This window comes from Typopeltis vanoorti, chromosome 14 (assembly GCF_054136105.1).
Source record: "Typopeltis vanoorti isolate ZY-2024b chromosome 14, IOZ_Tvanoo_1.0, whole genome shotgun sequence".
Taxonomy (NCBI): Eukaryota; Metazoa; Arthropoda; class Arachnida; order Uropygi; family Thelyphonidae; genus Typopeltis; species Typopeltis vanoorti.
The window spans coordinates 55809514-55827363 of record NC_143562.1 but is presented as its reverse complement, the minus strand read 5'-3'; the positions used below and the strand labels follow the sequence as shown (position 1 = coordinate 55827363).

Genomic DNA, 17850 nt, shown 5'->3' with positions numbered 1-17850 from the left:
TCATTTCTCTTACTGTTCCTAATCCATTCCTCCTTGGCTTTTTTATTTCTTTATAAGAAAAAAAAAACAGCTAATGCCTCCCCCCACCACATAGGGAGTAGGCGAGTCGATTTTAGCTCTAACTTTTGGAGAGTTAGTGGGCAGTTCAATCTCCAATAGTAGCCAATCAGAGATAGCTGGCCAACGGTTATCACTAATTAATCGGTATGCAGTGAAGGCAGCTAACAAGTGCTGCCATCTCATGGTCACTAACCCTAACACAATATTTTTAATGTCTGAAAATAGTGTGGGTTCAATGGCCAATTTTCTTGAGTTTACGGGATGAAAAAACCCACTCACCTGTGCCAGAGATCGGCTAACTTGGGAATAAGTTGAAAAAAGACTTAGAAAATGTTCCTCTCATTGGCGACTAGATTTGAATCCCAGTCTTTCATGTGGTCAAGCACCATAGAGTGCAAACACCACTTCTGAGCTACACAGGCTTCATGCTTTTATATTTAGGTTTGCTCTATTATCTTTAAGATTTTTATTTATTTATCCAAGGTTTATTCTTTTTTTCCTTTTTAATTGTGGAAGTATATTTAGCTGCTTTGCTAATGCAGAAGTTTAGTTAACTGTATAAGATTGAATAAAGGGTTAACCTAGATCAGTGCTGCTCATTATCCATTCATCAGTTGTTTTTTTTTTAATTAGGTGAATTACAAAAAAAATAAAATAAAAATAATGTAATATCTAAATAGAAACAATTCATGGATGGCCATGATAAAGTTAATTAAAATATTTAAGTTACTTATACAAAAATCATTTAATGTGCACTGTGAATGATGCTGTTGGGTTACAGTAGTTTCATCAACAGTAAATCTTATGTCCATGATGATGTATGAAGTGTTTTGTCCATATTTTCATTTCATTTCTCAATTATTTCAGTTTTGTAGATCTGAAAAGCCATACAAGAAAGTGCAATGCTTATACACTGGTTATTCATAATGATATTATTAAAGAAGTTACAATGTACACTATATATATGAATTAGAATAACTTAATATTTCTTAGCAGAGTCAAGACATGCATGCACTGCATAAAATAAGCATGACTGATGCAGAACAATAAAGGCAAGTACTAAGAGTGAATGCTTCCCAGATTTGAGGCAATTTCATACAACCAAATTTATTGTTTTAGTGATACTTGTGCAATGTTTCACAAATTAACATGATGACACAAGGAAAAGAGTGAATAATATATTTAATTTAATAGCCATATATATTTCAACCTGAAAATTATAGGGCATCTGTGGCATCAAGCAGTTTGAAAACAAAGTAGAACACAAATAATGGATTATGATGTTACACAAAACATGTATAAACAATCTCACATTGTTAATAAGAAATCTGGCCTTGCAAACATGGAATTGGTGCCAATCACAATATCCTATGGTCTGAAACATGTGTTCAAAGAAAGCGAAGCCTTACTCTGCCATCGGAACCTAAATTGGAATGACTGCATCTCACTATCACATATGGAAGAATCTTACTCTAATCACAGTATTCTTGTGCTTATTCAAAGAACAGCTCTTGCTATTTTAAATAATCCATTGTTCGTATTCTACTTTGTATTCAAACTACATGATGACATCGATGATGACCTGTAATTTTCAGGTTGAAATAATATGGCTATTAAACATGTTTTTCACTTTTCCTTGTGTTATGTTAATTTATGATACAACTAAATTCCTTAGAGCTAAGGCAAATTCTAAGTAGTTTCATATATTTAGATTGGCTCCTGTGGAGCAAGGTGGCCTTTTCCCAATCTTATGGTGGGTGTCCAAGTGGCTCTAGTGGTGGAGCATGTAGTCTATGTTTGGTAATTCTTACATTGGTTATCCTGCCAATTTGACAGGTCTTTGGAAGAGCAAATAAGGAATGTTTTTTTTATATTATCTGTAAGTGATTACAAGGTTGAGGATTTTTGTTAGTTTTTCTGAAGTGCCACAAATATATAAGATGGTAATAATTTGGTGTAGTCTGTTCTGGTGAGGAGGGTAGGAGTGTAGTTTTTGGAGTCTTAATATTTTTTGAATTTGATGGGGGATTTTACTGGCAAAAAAAGGTGCGAATGTGTTTCAAGTGCAGTGGTGAGGGTATTATTATTGAGCTGATCATTTTTGTCCCATTCTATTAAAAAAAAAAGGAGAAGGACCTTGCAATAAAATTTGCAACTGTTGGCAAATATAATGCATCTACCTGTGTGTGTTCGCACATGCAAATGGGAGGTTGGGATGTAATGAAGATGTCTGGAAAGGGGGAAACTTGGCACTTCTGATCCACTCTACCTAGGCATCTGCCAAACAGGCAGGACAGCCAACATAATTGTTGAACAACAGCTGCATCTGGTTCCACTACTATAGCCAATCTAAGCTTGCTGACCATGCCTTGGACCTTCATAAGATATGATGGAAAAAGGCCACTTTACTTTAAAGAAGCAAATTTAAATATGAAAGACTTTTTTTTCCTTAGAATCTTTCTCAGTCTTAAAAAATTTGGTTGTATGAAATTACCTCAAATCTAAAATGCACTCATCCTTAGAACTTCAGTTCAGTGGCTAAAAAACACCCATTCCAGGCACTAGGGAACATTGTCCAGGACTTCAGACTGGCCTTTGTTCTGTTTAAGTCATGCTTAACTTATGTTGGTGCCTGTGTGCACATATCAATTTGTTCATTGTCAATTGGACTCTGCTGAAATATTGTTAATATTCCAGTTATTGTAATTAATATAAAGTGCTACATCAAAGATACTGTCCAAAATACTGCAATTCCTTTGATGCTTATATTCCCATGGTCATAACAATTTGGACCTAAACCCAAACCAGTTTTATCTTTCACCTGGTTTTCATGCATGCTTCGTATGCCATACCATAAAAATACCAAGAGTAACTAGCAATCCCAGTTTTATATCAACTTTCACCCCACAAAAGGAATACTAATACTATGTCAAATACCCCATCATGGGTGGGCTAATGATAGATAAACCAGCATCTATGCTCTGAAGATTAAAGACCTGAAATAGTTGGCAATGAATTTCATTGTCTGGTGCGACACCAACCATCCTACTTATTGGAGATATGAAGTGACTAGGAAAAAACCACTTCAGTCTTCTAGAGAGATTAAATATCTAATCCTTACACCTCTGATAGCATTAATGTATTATAATCACCCATTGTGGATGAGATTCATATGTTACACAAAAACCACTCCATCAGTTTTCTAACATGTATCCTTAAGGATGTACAGGCTACTGTGACAGTATTACAAGATTAAGTTTATATTATTATTAATTTTCTATCAACAATCTCCCTCCAAATTAGTCTGTTACTTGTCAGCACTCCAATATTATCATGACCTAATATTTCCATCTTCTAGAGTACTTCTAACTGCAACAATCCACCTAGACCTTGGCATCCAACACCTGTTTTCAGTGCCGTAACAAGGGCGTGGCAAAAGAGGCACCCGCCACAGGTGCAACTAGGTTTGGGATGCAAAACAAAAAAAATAAAAGTCTATTTTATATTGTAATTTTAAATTTTGGCAACACGCTGCTTTAGACACGCAAATTCTGCAACACACTGCAACTCACAGTACTACATCTCTTAAGAGCTGTGTGTTTTACATTATGAGAAAATATCAAGAACAGTGAGGGATCTTGCTCCACCTTTGCAACGAGTTGCTGTGGTGTGGCACTACCAAGTGGTCGCTTACGCTTGGATACGCTGACAGTTCGTCGGCATGAAACGTTACAGATCGTAGTTTTCGATCTTAGTTTCGCTTACTGGCTGAAAAACAATAAGGGATTTTTATCCCCTTAACTTACACTGCAACTCATTTTGATGGGGTTAATAGTAAGTATTTAACATATTGCATTTGGTAAAATGTAACTTGTTACATTTAAATTTTTCAAAATTTTTGTCATTTTTGGGTTGGAGCACAAGTTAAACACTTGCATTGGGTTAGGAGGGGGGGGGGGTAAATTAGAAACTTGCCATAGGTGCCTCATACCCCCTGTTACGGTAACCTTTTCTGTCATCCTTTAAGTGACATACTACCTTAGATTAGGTGGAACTTCATTCATAATGTCAAGTTCCACTGTTCACCCCCCTAATTTTTCTCAGAACTCTCCTGTAGTATCTAATCTTTGATAAGTGCTTTATTTTGAACCCAACTCTCAGATTCATAACTTAATTGATTTGACCAGTGTTTTACATATTGCTAATTTCTCTCTTATTCCATATAAATTTATTCAACTGGTTCTCCACCATACCAGTTTTGCATATTCTGTTTATTTCAATTTATCATCTTCACTAAAAACTGTGCCTAAACAGCCAAAATAGTTGATTTGTTCTATAAATGCTTCAGTAAGACTGAAGGTTTATGAAAGTTTCTAATTTTCATGTCAAATTTGTTACAAATGCTATTCAATTTATTAGAAAAACCTGGAGACTTGCAGTGAATTTGTTTAAGAATACAATAGTCTGCATACAGCTAAGTTTGATATCTCCAATTCTAATATCAGGTTTAATGCCACTTTCATTCATAATGAATCCATATAGATGACAAATAAGAGTGGAGAATAGTGTGCACATTTGTTTTACACCAGGGGTCTTCAACCTTTCAGACAGTGCAGGCCGCATTAAAAATTTCAATGAAGTCCATGGGTCACTAAACTATACTGTGGTATTTAGAATTGTAAGATTTGTCGTAGACAGGCTTAAAGTTGGTTGTACATGCTTACTAAATAACTTAAGGAAATTACAATGTACAGTAGAATATACATTAAACTTTAATGTATTTCCAATATTTCGGCAACGTCACGTTGCCATCTTCAAAGGAACTTACAATAAAAACACGTGCACGAAGGCACTAAACACAGTAAATGAGAACGAAGCAAGGAAGCTATGGTTTTCCTAAAAGTCCTGATGGTGCTCCCTGGGCTATGTAGGTATTCTTGGCCATTGGGCTGAAGGTCTCCTGATGCAAGCCTCCCAAATTTGGGGCAGTCTCATGCAACCAAACTTGTTGAGGGTTGGCATGTTTCTTAGGACTGAGGCTGATTCCATGAATAGTCTTTCAAATTTGAACTTGCTACGTTGTATTATTACCACCATATTCTGTGGCGTGTATCCAGAGCATGGTCTGCAAGACCAGAGTGGCTGTACTAGTGAAACCGGATGTAGTCATTGTGTTCTAAAATTCTGATATTCGCTGTCCTGCCTGTTTGGCCAAAGTAGGACAACTTACAGCTGCAAGGGACCTGGTATACACCAGGTAGGTCTAAGGGGGGAGTGGTTGGTCTTTAGTGGAGCGGATAAGGGATGCCAATTTTCTATAAGGTCTGTAACAAGAGGTCAAGTCATGTTTTTTTTTTAAGATTTTGGTAATTTTTTCTGAGGTGCCTCAGATGTAGGGAATGGTGATGGATTTAGAGTAATCCTTGTTGTGAGGGAGAGGGTTGTGGTTTACTGGTTTCAATATTTTTTGGATTTTTTTTTGGGGGGGGGGCATTGGCTGAGAAAGTGTTGAGGATGTGATTTAGTTCATTGGTTAGGGTATTGTCATTTGAACAGATTAGTGTAAATACAAAATTAATGACTGAAAATCTCACGTAAAAAGATTTTTTAATAGTATAATTTTCGCCTGTGTGTTGCATGTTAAGCTCAAATTAAACAATAACTGACAATTCCAAAAAACACCACTGAAGTAGCTAGTGTAAGATAACTAAAAAGGTCGATAAAATTTCCTTAAAAAAAAAAAACTATATATACAATAAAACGTTAGGAAAGATTAGCTGATTTGTAAAGTACTATCTCCCATAAAGGGGATAGACGTAAACCATCGGATCTGTTTAAGTTAGGAGAGTGGAGTAAAGTTTCACATGTTTCTTTATAAAGCCGTTCTATGAGGAACCAACTTTTGTGAAGGACTCTTGTCTTTTTCCAATGAACTCTATGTCTGGTAAAGATGGCATGTTCTGCAAATCCAGACTGTTCAGGTTTAAGGTACTGAATATAAGACTGGTGTTGTTCTAGTCGAATAGAGGCAGATCTTCCTGTTTGTCCGAAATAAGATAATCCACAAGAGCAAGGAATCTGGTAGACACCTAGATAATTAAGATGTGGAAGCTTGTCCTTAGAAGTGAGAAAGGTGGAGATTTTTCTGACCGGTCGAAAAGCAACAAAAATATTTAGTGGTTTTAAAACTTTTGCTATACGTTCACTAATGCCTTGTACATAATGGATAGGAATGCATGTTATTTCTTCTGTATTTGAAGAGGAAGACATTAAAACTACTCAAAGCTCTTTTGATGAAGGAATTCTTGTATCCATTAGATAGAAAGGAAGTAGTAATATATTGCAGTTCTTTCCGTAAGAGATCGTCTGAAGAACAAAAGGAGTTGGCCCGATGAACCAGTGTTTTAATAGTTCCCGCCTTTTGATTGGGATGGTGATGAGATTCGGTTCCTTATAGAACAGCTTTATAAAGAAACGTGAAACTTGACTCCACTATCCTAACTTAAACAGATCCGATAGTTTGTCTATTCCCCTTTATGGGAGATAGGAAAGATTAGCTGATTTGTAAAGTACTAACTTTTTATTGTATATATAGGTTTTTTTTTTTTTGTTAGGAAATTTTATTTACCTTTTTAGTTATCTTACACTAGCTACTTAGGTGGCGCTTTTTTGAATTGTCAGTTATTGTTTAATTTGAGCTTAACATGTACTGAAGATGCCTGTGACATACAGGCGAAAATTATACTATTAAAAAATCTTTTTAAGTGAGATTTTCTGTCATTAATTTTGTATTTATGTCTACTCACGGTATTCCCTTACTAAGAGTTAACAGATTAGTTTAGCCCTGTTGTATAGTGTCTTAACTCCATATTGTTGTGAGGGGGGGGGGGGAGATGGTGGGTGAATGTATCTGTCTGTATGGGTGGGTTTTCTATAAACTGAGAAAACCAAGGTTCCATCAGGCTGAGGAGCGACTACGTGTGTCTAAGAAAGGGAGGCTGTTGTTTTCCTCTTTTTCCAGGGCGAACTTAATTCTGGGGTATTGGTTGTTTAAGTGTGTTAAGAAGGAGAGGAGTGTATCAGAGCCATGTGGCCAAATAGCGAACACATCATCAACGTAGCAAAACCATATGGTAGGTTTTTGTGGGGCAGAGTTTAAGGCTTTCTCTTCATAGGTCTCCATAAAGAAATTGGCCAACCATGGGTTCACCACTCTCTCACCCTTGACTTAAAACTTAAATGTAGACTATGTATTGCTTTATACCAGCGATTTTCAACCGGTGTGCCGCGAGATTTATGAAAACAAATTAATTGAAAGAAATAATGCTCATAATTTGCACATTTATTTATTAGTGTCTAGTCTTCCATCTTCTTGTGTGTGTAAATCAATCAAAATTATACCTATTTTTTGCCAGATCATCAAAAAATTAAAAGAATATATTTTTAGTGTGCTGCAGAATTTTAATAATTAGTCTAGGTGTGCCATGTTATGAAAAAGGTTGAAAATCACTGCTCTATGCCATGTTCCATCATCATCAAATTCCTGCCGTCTACATGAAAAATTTACATTATTACTATCTACAATTTTCCTCCAGATCAGTCTGTTACTTGTCAAGACTCCAATATTATCAGATCTTATATTTCTGTCGTCTAAGGCACTTTGTAGCACATCAATCCACCTATATCTTAGTCTTCCTCTGGGTCGTTTTCCTGCCAACCTGGCAGAGAACACTTGTTTTACTAATCTTTTCTCATCCATTCTGTTTAAATGACCATACCACTTGAGATTAGCTCTGCTATTTACCTCATAATTGTAGTATTCTGAAAAGCTTTTCTCTGGGTGCCTTGTCATAAGTTTTGTAAATCTGGAAATGGCTTAAGTCATGGGAAAATAACATGGATTTGTACTTAACTATTGTTAAAATAAAAATCTGACCTTGACAAATTTCTATTTGGCCTGAACCCAGCTTGTTCTTCCAGTTTTGCTTAACTTCTCAGTAATGCTTACATAACTCTTACCTGGAATACTGAGATCTGGCCTTCTGTATTATACAGTGAAGCCACTGCAAAACATTTATACTTCTATATTTCAAGCAGTTTTGATTGAATATCGTCTACTCCAGCCTTTCCACATTTTGGGCTTTTGATAGCTTTCTCTATCTCAAGTATTTATACATACCCCTGTCTGCATTTGCCCTTGAATATTTTCTACTACTGTTCTTTCACTGTTTGTTTCGTTTGTCTTTGAAAGTAATTTATTCCAAACATCTAGATATCTTCAGTTTTCATGTCACTTTTATCATTGGATTCTGTTTGCAGTATTCTTTCCTCCATTTCTAGTCTTCTCATGACTTGTTCTCTTGTACATAGCTATCCCACATTTTCCCTCTGCATTCTTAAGGCATCTACCAACTTTTGGTGTGCGTGTTCTTATTTTTCTATCCTTGCAGACAACTTATACATGTCTCCCTATATCTGAATCAGTTTTCTTCAGAGTTTGGTTTTTGAACTGTTTCATTTTTTTCTTAAATAATATTTTCATAGTTATCTACATTTTATCTGTAAAAGCTGCTCAATTCATTATTTTTAAAAATATTCTAACATTGTTCTTTTCAATGTGATATTCATTTTTATCCTACTTAAAAAACTAAGTAACAATCATTGGTATACTCTTGTATCCTGAACAAGCATGAAGATATTGCTATCAACAATTACATAGTCAATGAGACTTAATGTCAGAACATGGTGTTAGTAATGACTAGTCCATATCCTGAACAGAAATTCAGCAGGTACTTATTATTAGCCTTGCCTAACTTTCCCAAAAATGCTTTTTTTTTTTTTGATATAGAAAAGTGAATGTTATCCATTTGTGTAATACAACCAATACTGTTTAAGTTACCATCCATCCATCATTGGTCCTAATAGGTACTTAAGTGTGCCCACAACCTTCCAACTATCTTTGGAATTTGCAATCACAACCATAACTCGAGGATAAGGTGGTTAGCCCTATGCCTGTGTTCACGGGGCCGGTTTGCCTGTTTTGGCGGATGAAAAAACCCTCTGCCTCCATATGAGACTGGCTAATTCACCTTTTGTCAAAAGAGACCAGATAAAGGTTCTTCATGTCACTGACAGGAATCAAATCCAGGTCTTTCCAACCAAAGGGCTTCATCTGTAACAATTGAGCTACAGAGGCTCACTGTTTAAGTTACCAGATACTAATAATCTCATGTGAACTGCTGATTATGAGATAACTCATAGTTAGCATCCTAATATAATATATACTAACTATGAGTTATCTTTTATCGTATTTGCAACATAGCATTTGGTACCGGTCTATATGTTAATCACATAATAGTGTTTTGGAATTCTAAGTATTATGGATGTTTCAAGTTTCAAAGCAAATGAATTGTCATAGTACTTGATGACCGTTGTTTGATTTTTTTTGTGTCAGTCTAAGGTAAGCTGCATACAAAAGGAATATGCATAGCACACATTGCCAAACACTGTCTTAAAGAAAGAGAAGACAGCATGATTTAATCATAAGAAAGTACAGGCAGTTCCTACATTGCAAGTTTTTTTCTTTAAGTATCAACAAAATCAGAAGTATAAACATTAACTGCAATAAATAAATCCTCAACATTCATAAGTCTGGCTTTCAAATCATGCAAATAACTGTACAATACAGTACTACTTGTCTGTGTGTGCACATTTATTCAGGCAAATGGGAAAGTCTTACTAACTCACATAACAAAGCAGTCATGTTTGCTCTTTGTTTTCACTCTTATTTTCAATTTATCACTTTATTAATATAGTACATTATAATCAAAATGAAGTAACACTGCAGAGAGTGGTGTTGATTAAAAAAAAAAAGCAAAGAGGAATAACATTGAAAACAAAATAGATCTTAAGCAAACACCTGGCCAGAATAACTTGAAAGATCATTGTGTAAAATATTACGTGTGTACAACTTTAAAGGATAAAGAAACATTTCATTTTTTTTTAAAGAAATACTTGTTAAAAATGTACTCGATATTTAAAAATACATTTTCATTTCAATAATAAAATTAATTCATTAATCATAAAATATTGTTTTATTGATCTTTTATGTAACATTGCTATGGTCAAATTTCATTGTTGAGAATGCAGCCTGTTTTTAACATGTCTATGGGAAATAAATGCCTGCTTTACAAGTGTGCACTAGAAACAGATTAACTTGTGAGGTTGGGAACTACCTGTATTCTGTTTTATGTCATCTTATTTGCTTAGCTGAAATAACATATGTGGCGCAAAAATTCTTAATGTGTTTTCAATAAAAATGTGAAGTGATATCTGGTTTATAAGAATGTCTATAATCAAACATTTTATTGATTCTGATGAAATATTTTCCATCATTGGCATTAATAACTAGAATAAAATTACTTTATCAATGATTATATGAACAGTTCTTTCTACATTTTATACATGTCATAACAGTGCTTTTGAGTATAATATACAAAGGTCACCATGACAATATTTGAGATGACAAAAGGTACATGGTGCTTTGACAAGTTGATTTACAGCTTTTTAGAAATGTTTTAAATTTTGTTGACCTTTGCATGTGCAATGAAATTACAACCAAAACTAATCAAAGCATCCATGGACTCTAGCTGCATTTTTATCACTCCAGTTTTTATACAATTCTGCAAGCAAAATGCTGCTATCTACAAACTTCAACTAGTTTATCCACACCTTCTTCTTGCAGTATTCTTCTGCCTGTAAAGAAAGGAGAGAAATGTTAAAGTGTAGTGGTAATATTTTTTTAAAATGCTCTCCCTGTGTTTTTGCATTATCAACAGTATAGTGGGTAGAAGCATTATTCAGTTGATTCGCACTATAGTGAGCGTTTTTTTTTTATAGAATAGCACCTTGTGTCTGTTATTCTGGTTAAGACTTTTTGATAGTTTTAAATAATTGTGCTGCTGCTACTTGAGAGATGGTTATGTCTAGACATTTTGACTTCCCCCCTCCAAAAAAGCTATGGATTGATTTAGACTGTTATGTTAAAAGAAATACAATATATATCAGAACATAACTGTGAGCAAAGAATTATATCATCCAATTTTGCACTAAAGCAAACTTCTCCCCTCTCATGTTTAGGTCTGCACTTAATAAATGCAGTAAAGATCCAAAACAACAGTTTATGTATATACACAATTTTGCTCCTTATATGAGAAAATCTTCTGGTCATCACACCCTGCTTATCAACAATCATCTTATCGTTTTTTTGCAATTGGATTATCAGTTTCATTTTGGTCATTTACCAGGTGTCACAGTAGATGGTTTCCTTGCCAATGCTGAAATTCACCAGGGCTCTGTACTGTCACCTATTCTTTCTCCTGTGTATACATGACCTTCTCTGACTACAAATTCTATCCAGTTTGCAGATGCCAGTATGCACAATTCCTGTTCTTAAACCTCATGCACAATTATTTCAAGCTTGAAGATCTTTACTACCCACTTAAGCTCATTTAACTGGGTATTACCCAGCTCTCTAGAGAAGATCATATGTCTTTTCTTGAACTGATGCACTTCTGGACTTTCTTGGCATAAACACATTACACCAATCCAGCCTTGTTCAGCTGCCAAAATTCTGGTACCCTTTTCTTCATGACACTATTTATTAGCTGTGAACTGCTGCCATAATTCCAAACTTTAGATAATGTTCCTACATTTGAAGATGATCTCTGAAAATTTGCTTAAAAATGCTTGTTGCTAAGCACTCTGGTTAACTTTTAAAAAAAAAACTACCTTTCTCATAAACACAAATGTTTCTGCATTATGCCTCTACAATAGATGGTTTCAGTGTGTGTGTGTTACACTGAAATGGCTATTGCTTCTGTTCATACTTTCCTTTATGAACAGAAGAAGTTCCTGGTAAGCATTCATTTATTGTCCAGCTTCAAACGTACCAAATCATATCTCTCTCTTATTTCATCTGCTGTGTTTTCTGAAACAATCTTCATGCCATTTTCTCCCAAAGACTATAAACCTTAAGCTGTCCATGAAACATATCAGCAGGGTTACCTTTCTCCTTAACTTCTGGCCCACACATAGCACTGTGCTATAGGATTAAAACCTTTCATTTCAGTTGATAAAAAATTACTCTATATGCAGTGATAACATTTGCAATTTGATTGGAAAGACTCTTTCAAATCACATCACATCTAATGAAACCTTTAAGAGCTTTTCAAGTTTGCTGGTCTCATTCAAGGAGAAAAGATTTCCTTCCTAAACTATGGTTTTTCTTCTCACAAAATAGCTGGATAACATTCAATTAAAAGAAAAAATATACTAGCCTCGCAATCTTAGTCACTTCAGATGATATAATTACCACCAGTCAATCTCTATATACACGTTATAAATATACTTTCAGTTCACAAAATTGCCAAATTTTCATCACAGCATTGTTTCTTAAGAGACTTGAGTGGTGATATGTAATACAAGCGAAGTTTGAAAAGTAGTGAGTGATTTCTCAAGGTATTTTACAGCTGAGCAGAGTATATGCAAGAACTTGATATTCAAATTAACAGTAAACAATTATGTTCAGCTGTATGTTGTATAAAACTAATTTTGGAAGCAACAGTGAGAGGTATTGCATGTATCCTACTCATTGTTTCTATAACACGAGTGTTATAGAAACAATGAGTAGGACAACATATTTAGAAAATCACTCATGTTTAAAGAAAAACATATCTAGAAATAATTTTGTCTAGTTATTTATTAAACCAATATTTCACCAAGGCATCTTTGTGGGCACAAAGATATAAACTAACCTATGCATCAGCAGAAAAGCAAGCTGTGTAAAAAAAAAAAAAAAAAAGCAGGATCTTTCTTGTTCTGCTAAAGGTTTGAGTTTCAAGATCACATTCCTGGTAAGGTGAGGGCAACTATATTTATTTAAATTTGAGAATGCAGTGCTGTAGCACATTCCAGGAACAGCCTCTCAGATTTGTATGTATAATAGGAAGATCGTCTTTATTATATGCAATTTGTTATAGGGATAGTCTTGAAGACGTTTGCTAGATTTATTTAAAGTATAAAATAAAGAAGTGAGTTGAATCTCTTAGATTCTTATATTCAGGTTTAATGTAGCTTTCCATCATATGACAGATGATGAATAATGGTGGAGATAGTGCATAGCTTTGTCTCATAACTTAAATATGGACCATATATGATCCTGTTTGCCCTGCATGACTAATGTTTTAAATAACTTTTCTCTTAGCACCTTATCTTGTGCAAAAACGCATATCATCCGATCCCTGATATGTACCCTCAAGAGGTATATAGGATATTTTGTAACGCTATGACTAATTTCCTATTAACAACCTTCAAATTAGTCTATTACTTGTCAGCACTCTCTAATATTGTCATACCTAATATTTCTGTCTTCTAGGGCAGCACTTCCCAAACTGTGGGCCGTAGGTTTTGTTGAGGGGGGCCGTGAAATAATGAAAACAAATTTAAAATGTTTTAAGACTAAGTAGATTTTTTTTTATTTTAAAAGAAACGTATTTAACTTTTATTATTTATTATTTCTTTTTTTGTTATATTTTAATGGAAAAATTCACACATTGGTGTTGGTTCACAAACTTTGCTTCCTGCTATTTCGGCAATTAATGAATATTAGTAAATATTGCTTATTCATATGTTTCATTTCAAAGCAGTGGTTAATTGTATTTACTTCGAATGCTCTCCAGGGAAGCTCCAAATCTTCCTGTCCCTTTCATCACCCGTTCGTAATCAGGGACTGTTGATATTGACTTTATATACATATCAAACTCGTTTTATATTATCACTGTCATCCGAGCTAGTTTTCTGTTACCAATAAAAGTTTCGCATATACTTCACACATGAAAAAAAGCTTAAACAAGTTCATGTGGGGAGATAGTAACTCGCTTGCAGTGGTAAACAACACCCTCCTTAACAGCCACCAAAAACAAGTACTTTTATTATGCCAGTGAATAAGGTATGAGGAGTCTGTGTAATATATTTCTCAACAAATAGTGCAATTAAAGACAACTGGGATAAAAACACACTAATTAATGAGTCACATGTCCCCTCACACAGAAGCTATGCTGTATAGACTGAAACAAAATAAACCATATGTTGCATGGGCAAACACAGTATCTAACTAAAAACTATTGTTATTAATTAGATGTGTGTGAGTTCAATTTCCCAAGGCAGCAATAAAATTCAACCGAATGTGTTAAAATTCCGTAAAAGTGTTAAAACTAAGTAATATATATATATATATATATAATGAATGTTATGGCAGTTTCACATATGGAATTCGGTTGAAGAGAGTTAGCATTTCAACTCAATTGTCAGCTATGCTTTTATCTTTCGGTTGCGCGATCTTTTGTTAATACCACACCAATCATATGCATGTTTTAATAACCTGCCTTTGCTGTCTGTTTCGCATTAGGCTTAATTACCTTAAAGGAAGAAAAGTCACAAAAGAGAAAAATGTTCCTGGTCCGGGATTCCCTTATTCAGGTAATATTCACTAATTTCATGTTATCAGTTTGTGGTGTGCCAGTATCGGTAACTGGTGATATTATTTGATATATTCTATGTTAAAAAATTAACCCTGAGATGGATAGGTGGCTGATAAAAAAATTACCACGAAAAATCAGAAGAAGCAGAAACAGACTCAAAATAAAGGAGAGTATTTCATATTTTACCAGAACAGCCCGCACCGTCTTCAGAACCAAATGGTAAGAGGCAAAAAATGTAATATATGCATTTGATTTTTGCAATATTCACTGTGTATGTTTTGTGTTGAATATAAATACAATAAATATTATAATAATATATATCTATTACGATATTTTTTCGAGGGGGGCCGTGAAATATTTTAATTTTTGCAAAGGGGGCCCTGACAACCAGAAGTTTGGGAAGCACTGTTCTAGGGCACTTCTGACTACATCAATCCCTTAGTCTTCCTCTAGGTCATTTTCCTGCAATCTTATCAAACATCTGTTTTGCTAATCTTTCCTCTCCCATTTTGTTAGCGTAACCATATCATCTGAGATCAGCTCTGCTCATGCATTCCTAAATATTAAGTTCTTTCTAAATATATCTTCATTTTAATATGGTTCTGCCATTGATATCATCTGTTCACTTTAATTTTTCTCAGAACTCTTGTATCTTTGGTCAGCTGTTTTACTTCAAATCCAGTTCTAGGATCCATAAGTTCAAATCTGTTTGAACACTATCCTGTATACTGCTGTCTTGGTATTTTGACTAATTTCTCTTATTCCACATTATTTTATTCAGTTGACGGTCCCATGATACCAGCTTTGTTTATTTTATAATCTATTTCCATATCTAATTTGCTATCTTCACTAAAAATTGTCCATAAATACCTGAAATGTTTTACTTATTCTATAGATTCTCCATTTGCAATATTGAAGTATTCCCATTCCAGTCTATTTTCATAGTTTTGATCTTTTTGATGTCACATTTGTTACAAACAGCAGTTATTCAATTTAGTTAAGGAATCTTGCAAATTTGTAATGGATTTATTGAGGAGTATAATATCTACATAAAAAGCTAAGATTACCAATTTTGATATCAGGTTTAATGTCACTTTCATTCATAATGTGATCCGTATAGATGAATAAAAGTAGCAATGGCATACATCGTTGTCTGTCACACCTGATTTTGCTGTTCTTCCTTCAATTCCAATTGCTGATTTACAGCTTAAATAGAAATAGTGTTCACTTAGTACAATATCCCTTTTATACATATAATTGTGTTTTGAACAGCTGTTCTTTTGGTGCATTGTCATATGCATTTTTCATATTCTATAGAACTTAAATACAGGTTCCTGTTACATTCCCATGGTTTCTCAACTATTTGTCTTAGAGTGAGAACTTGATCCTGATAACCGCTATTTGGCCTGAACTAAGCTTGTCCTTCTCTAATCTACATTTTGGTTTCGTAGATCTTAAAATATAGGATTGAAATCCTTATATTTCCATGATTTGATTGTTTGTTGTAATGTGAAGAACTTGCCCCTGACAACTCTTATTTCATGGAACTCTGTTATTCTGTTCCACAATTTTTCTTAGCATTTTCTCAAGTATGCTTACATATGTTTTATATGGAACACTAAGTTTTCTAAGTATCTCACATTTGGTTTTATTTTATATTTCCATATTATATTATAAGTTGTGAATATCTTCTACTTGAGCTGCCTTTCCAGAATGCAGATTTCTCAGTTTTTTTTCTCCCTAACCTCAAGTAGATATGTACTCTTGACTGCAATTTCTCTTGGGTATTTTTACTATTCTGTTACTACTTATTTAACAAGTTTTTAAAGTAAATATTCCAGATTTTGTTTTATAATTTTTCTCTTTGTTCTCTGATGCTAACTTACATGTCAGAAATTTTTTATTTATTTTATAGCTGATTAACTTAATCTTGATTTTTCTATTCTTGCAGATAGCGTTGTCAAGTGTCTTGTTAGAACTTATTTTATCAAAGATCAAAAGGGACAAAATATGTAATCATATGTATAGTAATAATTCTGCTCTGCCTGGATGGATTTGAATAAAATTTAAGAAATAAAAGAGGTTCATGCAGTTCAGTTATTGACAAAATGATCTGACTTATATTGTGCAAAGCACTGGCTGGATGGACATGAATGAAAATTAGTATTTAGGATCACTATTAACAGTCATAACTGCACTTACTATTTCTAGTAGCAAAATAATCGTATGCTCAGTGTATGTAAACCAAAAACAGATCAAATTTAATAAAATAAGTATATTTGTTTGTAACTTTTTACATGACTGTTACCACTCAGAATTCTTTAAAAACTATGTCACAGATATGATAATTCAACTGTAATCAATATAAATATTGTTAATGCTGATGTCAGTGTGGTGTAATAATGACAGTAATTCTCGTTGTCGAACTTAGTTATGGGAAGATTTCTTCATTATTTTTAACATACCTCCCTTCAACAAAAAAAAAAAAAAAACCTCTATTGCATATGTTCATTTCCTTAACTGTTAAACAAAAAAGTTGTAGGTATGCAATAATTTGATTACTGTATATCTGTTACCAATTTTTTTTTTTTTAAGTATGTCGTCTTTTTCTTATACTTTCATTAGGAAAAAAAAAATTCAAGGAAAGTAGTACTTACTTTACAAGCCGATGCATGAGCTTGACTATGACACCAATAACTAGGTCCAAAGGTGCATTTGGTGCCCCCTAATAGATGAACTTGACCAGCTGTGCGTGGACAGAGGTCAATTTCCTGTAAAGCAATATATATATATATATATATATATATATATATATACACACACACACACACTAACCTTTGTTTCTTAATTGAAATGTAACTTGTCATATCAATCAATGAATAATATCTACATAAAAGCTAAATTTACACTGAATGTGTCACAGGTCCACAAGGCCCAGTATAAAAGTTGTAACAATACAGACATGAAAGCAGAAATTTAGTAGAGCAGCACCACTTCTAATTATATCCACTCTCTCTCTCTCTCTCTCTATATATATATATATATTTAGGTTGTTGTTAATACTTCAGAGCTTTCCTTATACAGTCTTCTCATAAATTTTATGAAAGCCAATGTAAAGGGTTGTAGAATTATCTGTATAATAATTTTACAGGTTTCTATCCTAAAGACTATATTTAGTGTTTCATTATGCTAGATACATAAGTTTTATTTTTTCTTTCAACAGATGTGTGTGTGTAGATAGATATAATGT

The 17850-nt window shown here is 33.8% G+C and overlaps 1 protein-coding gene across 1 annotated transcript in view; it reads right to left on the bottom strand.

Annotated features, from left to right (window-relative positions):
• Nucleotides 1-9552: 9552 nt before the first annotated feature.
• The window catches only part of LOC150099493 (uncharacterized), a 301600-nt gene continuing 293302 nt past the window's right edge, over nucleotides 9553-17850 (bottom strand). Inside the window, exons 29-30 of the mRNA XM_090404210.1 lie at nucleotides 17258-17371; nucleotides 9553-10815 (exon numbers count right to left, since the gene is read on the bottom strand). Of these exons, the coding sequence (XP_090260336.1) occupies nucleotides 10777-10815; nucleotides 17258-17371 (153 nt within the window). The 3' untranslated portion in view covers nucleotides 9553-10776. The remainder of the gene's footprint in view (nucleotides 10816-17257; nucleotides 17372-17850) is intronic.